The sequence below is a fragment of the Sesamum indicum genome, linkage group LG3, assembly GCF_000512975.1.
Source record: "Sesamum indicum cultivar Zhongzhi No. 13 linkage group LG3, S_indicum_v1.0, whole genome shotgun sequence".
Lineage (NCBI taxonomy): Eukaryota > Viridiplantae > Streptophyta > Magnoliopsida > Lamiales > Pedaliaceae > Sesamum > Sesamum indicum.
In genome coordinates, this window is record NC_026147.1 from 2,608,005 (window position 1) to 2,613,318 (window position 5,314).

General features: G+C 35.3%; 1 protein-coding gene across 1 annotated transcript; it reads left to right on the plus strand.

Moving 5' to 3' along the window:
* LOC105157094 (photosynthetic NDH subunit of subcomplex B 4, chloroplastic) lies at positions 230–4,262 on the plus strand. The gene is made up of 6 exons (XM_011073390.2): positions 230–358; positions 466–513; positions 651–813; positions 1,250–1,305; positions 1,386–1,457; positions 3,904–4,262. Exons 1-6 carry the CDS (start codon positions 275–277, stop codon positions 4,030–4,032), a joined length of 552 nt encoding a protein of 183 aa, XP_011071692.1. The 5' UTR covers positions 230–274; the 3' UTR covers positions 4,033–4,262.

The following is a 5,314-nucleotide window of genomic DNA, read 5'->3' on the forward strand; positions in this document are numbered from 1 at the left end:
TTAGAGTAAAAATATACACTAACTGGCACGGGTCCGAGTCAAAGTCCAGATCAAATATGAATGAATCAGGATAGTCATAAACTTAACATGAAGATACCCAAAATTCAAAAATACATGAAAATACTCCCTCCTAGCTAACTGCAACCTCACAATGGAGACAAAAGGATAAATCACCTCCAAGGGCAAAACCGTCAATTCCCCCCCCCCCCCCCCCCCCCCCCCCCAACATATATGCAAGAACAACAACACCACATGCATCACTCAAACCCTTAACATGGCTGAGACCATCACTACCTTCACACTTCTCAAACCCTCCATTCAAACACCAAATCCACTCTTCTCTTCATTCTCAAAATCAGTAAGCACACAATTATTACATATGTATATATGTAGTCCTATTATTTTATTTCTCTTAAATTCTTCAAATCCGGTAATAAAATCTCCGCCTATTCGTTCTTGATTTAGCTCAGGCAATGCTCGAGTGCTTCGAGAGTTAGCGTAGGCCGGCATCAGGTAAATAATCGTATCGTTGCTACCCTATAAACTTCTTTTGTTTTTTTAATTATTATTATTACAAAAACTTCAGTTCAAATTTATTACTAAAATTGTTACCTATTTTTCTGCTAATTTTCTTTTAATGTTTCTGATAGATTGAGGATGGGAAAAGCAGACGGGCATCAAGAGTTGTGAAGGTGAAGGCATTACCTGACTGGCCATTGATGGCAGTGATGGTGGAACACATGGAAGGACAAAGAGACCTCATCACGCACAAATCAATTTGGCACCTCAGTGATCAGGCCATGAAGAATGTTTGTGAGTCTTTAATTCATGATTAATTTTCCTGGATTAATTAATTATGATTAATCAGTAAATATTAATGATGGAAAATCGCATTCTTGATCCAATATGTTAAGGTCATTTTCAATTTAGTCACATTTGTTATTATTTTCTTATATTCTATCCCATAATCAGTTGAAAGTTTTGTCAATGTTAGTTGTCGCGTGCATTTTCTGTTATAATTGGGAAAAGTACGAAAATAACAACTCCGTTAATTATTGGATGAAAAATGCATGCGAGGACTAAAATTTAAAAAAAAATTCAACATATAGGATGTAATGTGAGAAAATCGTAATAAATGGGACTAAATTGAAATAAACCCTAAGATATGGACCAAAATTGCGATTTTCCCATATTAATGATGTTGGTTCTCAGATTTCTGATGTTGTAAGAATGCTATTTTCCTTGGTAGACACATTTTACATCATGTTCACCTGCTGGGGATGTTGTTTCTTTGGTTCCACAAAGGTAGGACTTATGATTTTCTAATTTTTATGTGGGGTTTGTAACGTTATTTCTTCATTGAATTTATGTTGTTTATGGTTTAGGATCCATACTATGATTCAGAAGCATATAGAAAGGATGGAGGAGATGGCACTGGACATTGGGTCTACGAAAAGGTACCTATCAAGACATTTTTGTAGGCTCTTGCAATTTGAATCAAATTTGGTTGGGTCGAATTAATAGTACAGTTTTCATGCTATAATTATGGTAAGAGTGCACTAAAAAAAATATAATTTTTCGCTAAGATTAATCACTATAGCCAAAAGAAGAAAACTGTAGCAAATACAAATCAACTGTGGCTTCGCAATGGCCATTGGCAGTTGTTTCTGTAAGTGTAGCCAAACCATAGTAAATATTTTGACTATGACTAAAAATCATGGTGAATACTGATTAATTATGGTAAAAATGTAAGTTTTTGTTTTGATTTTATTTAACTGTCGTTAATCGTATTGACCTACCACGATTTTTAATTAGTGATCATTTATAGTACAGCAAAACTCTTTTTTTTTTTTTCTTCTGTAGTGGTGGTGCTTCTGATTCATTTTGATTTTTATTTTGCAATTCATGAGGACAATAATTCAAAAAATCATCACATTTGGTACAATTTATGCCGAACAATGCCAATATTATCGGATAAAGACACATGCTTGAAACGTGACAGTCCCCTTTATTCTATCGAAATTGACATTTTTCGTTAGAAATTTGACCAAATGTGCTATTTATTTATTTACTTTTTTAAATTATCGCCCGCGATTGCGAAATATAATATATTTGTCCTATAATTAATTTAAAACTTATGTTAATTCAATTTGAATTAAAGTTTTTCCTCCTACTTTTGTTATTTGTGGGGTCTTTCATGATAAACGTATCGAAAGTTGTTGAAATTGCTTGAGTTCTGTCGGGTTGGAGTGTCATTGGAGTTGAGAGTTAGGTCTCATGATTTTATGTAATTAATTGACATTATTACAAAGCAACTTATGACAAAAGTGATGCAGACTATACATGAAAGAAGGAGCATCGCAAACTCAGAAAAATAAAAAAAGACAAGAAGGTTATATTTATATACCAAGCTAACAAATAACGGCTAAATTAAGTTTGCATCCCTTGACTATGGTCAAATTATAAAACACACCCCAATCATTTAAATAATTCTACTTAGGCCTCTTATCATTGATGTTTCCATTGCACCGATACTCCCTTATATATAACTGGTCCGGCATGTCAGTGTAATTATTCAAAATCTAGAGATGATTTATGTAATTTGATCATAATTGAGATATTAGGAGTCGTTTTTGACATAAACTTGTCAAGAAATATGATTTAAAAAAGATGTGATCGTAAGTTGCGAGTTAGTGCGCTTTGAAAATTCTCCTACTTTTATAGTTGTTTAAAATATATTTTTACTAGAATAATTTCATGTAAATTAAAATAGAAAATTACCTATCAACACAAGTAGGGAAAAATATTATTTTAGTCTGTTAAGTATGCCTAATTTTAGTTTTAGTCCTATAAGTATGCCCATTTTTTATTAACTCTAGTAACTTGCAAAATTGATTAGCTTTAGTCCTCCGATCGATTGGATTTGTAATTTGCGCCGGAAAAGTGACATGGCATGACACTTAAATGCGTTTTTGTTGATTTATAATCCTATGTGGCTAAAATTATGATGTGGAAGACAAGTTGACCATCTTTTGGAGGAAAGAAAGGTGACTTTTCTTCTCCAAACTTGCACAAAAGATGGCCAACTTGTCTTTCATATCATAATTTTAGCCACATAGGATTATAAATCAACAAAAACGCATCTAGGTGTCATGCCATGTCACTTTTCTGGCGCAAATTATAAATTCAATCGACCAGAGGACTAAAACTAATCAATTTTTCAAGTTACTGGAGTTAATAAAAAATGGACATACTTATAGGACAAAAACTAAAATTGGGCATACTTAACGGATTAAAAAAATATTTTTCCCACACAAGTAATATTGGAATAGACTGTACACTGCAACATCTATGCCACATTTTGGTTCGACCTGAGGTCTTGGGGTCCCACTGGACTATGCACATCCCATGCTAAGGTGAGGAGTTTGATAACAGAGCACACATTAAGCTCGTTAGGAGATTCCCAACAAAAATCATCTGATGCTTAAGTCAGTTCGGACATGCTTCAATTCAAATAATAATTCAAAGAGATAGAGCCTAAATTAATGTGGTTAAGATGTACCTTCACTTACGGTTGTCGTAGGTACCCTCTGCTCTTTGTAAAATTACAAATACACCCCCTAATGGGTTGTTAGGGTAATGTAGGTCAAAGAGTGTTTCCGTAGCTTTCGCCATTGAGTAAGAAGTGGTACTTGTAATTATTACTACAACCTCAAGGAGTTGATTTATAATTATACAAATGATCTAATTTCAGGGGATGTCAATGTAAAGATCGACTGATCCATGTTTAGTTCATGAAGTAGTAATATTATTATTCATATAAATATAATTACCTTGTTCTGTTTAGAACATTGAGAAGATGGAAAACCTAAAACCTTGGATTTTGATGGTGTGTTATTACAGCAAGAAGACATAGAAGAATCAGCAAGGGCAGAACTGTTGAGGGAGGAGCTGATTGAAGAGATTGAGCAAAAGGTTGGGGGGCTGAGAGAGTTGGAGGAAGCTGGCAAGAAAGAAGAGATTCTTAAATGATTTCTCCGTCGTCTTATATATACTTATGCTGTAGGATTAGGTTTATGTCAGTTTTGGGTGATTTATTGCCTTTAAGATTGTAAAGAGCTCAAATTTGTAAGAAATTAATTCCACCCCGTTTGATGAAAACACACTATGGCCACAATTCCTACAGCTGATTGGGTCGGATATGTTGTTAAAAGATAAAAAGGTGATTAAATGCATTACTGTAAAAAAAGGATATTTTTATATATTGTTTACAACCAATGACGATTAATTATGGTTGTAAAGCTTGTTGTTTTACTAGGTTGAATGGAATTTTGAGGAATAGAAACTGTTACAATTGATGCGTTTAAAAAATGCACGGGTTCAATTAATATGGATTATGCTCAAAGCTTGGGCCAAAGCGAATGCCAATTTTAAAGGGATAACCTGTAAAAAAGGAGTTACTACTCTCATACCCAAGTTAGTACCGGATTTAGGAGAAAAATATTTATAAAAAATAAAATGTAATGAGAAATCGTAATAAAGTAAGAAATTTCGTGAGAGAAATCGTGCTAAAAGTGCAATTCAAAGAGAATGTAGCTTTTCAGATTTTGGAGGGAGTCCCTATAGAGAGATTGAAAGTGTCCCGATTGGTGGACTGATTGTGTCCCTATTAGAGGATTGAAGGTGTCTCTCTCATGGGGTTTGAAGGTATCCCTGTTGAGGGGTGCTAAAATGAGAAATTGAAATAAAAAAAAAATTGTGAGTAAAATATGGCAAAAACACGAGTTGGGAGTTGCAGCAGGATAGCAAGACAATTTCCAACTTTTTGAAGGTTTGTCTGTTGGGGGGATGCTGCCTGTATTTATAGAGGAGTCCCACTTCGCAGGAACTTTGGGGTGACCTGCATGTCTGATAAAGAAGGTGATAATAAGACACGATCTTATCTCCTCCTTAACTTGAGCAGCATGTCTTTGGTTGTAGAGGACTCTCTCTATACAAGGACTCTTGTTCTGTAGAGAGTCCTTCTACAAGGAGTCTAGCTTCTTGAGGACGCCTCTTCTCCTGGGCTGGGCTTGGAAAGTGGGTTTGAGGTCCAGCTGACCTTGTACTAGGCCTCCTTCTTAGGCCGATCTTGGTGTATCTTAGTGTATTGGGCTTTAGATTTCTTCATGGGGCAAATGAGAGGGGGGATGCCATCGACGTACTTCCTTTGCAATTCTGTTTGTTGGGAAGCACCAGCCAAGTGCACCCGCCTGTTTGCTTTTCAGGGGGCACCTGCCAATGCCGCCCGCTTATCTGTTTTTTGGGAAGCACC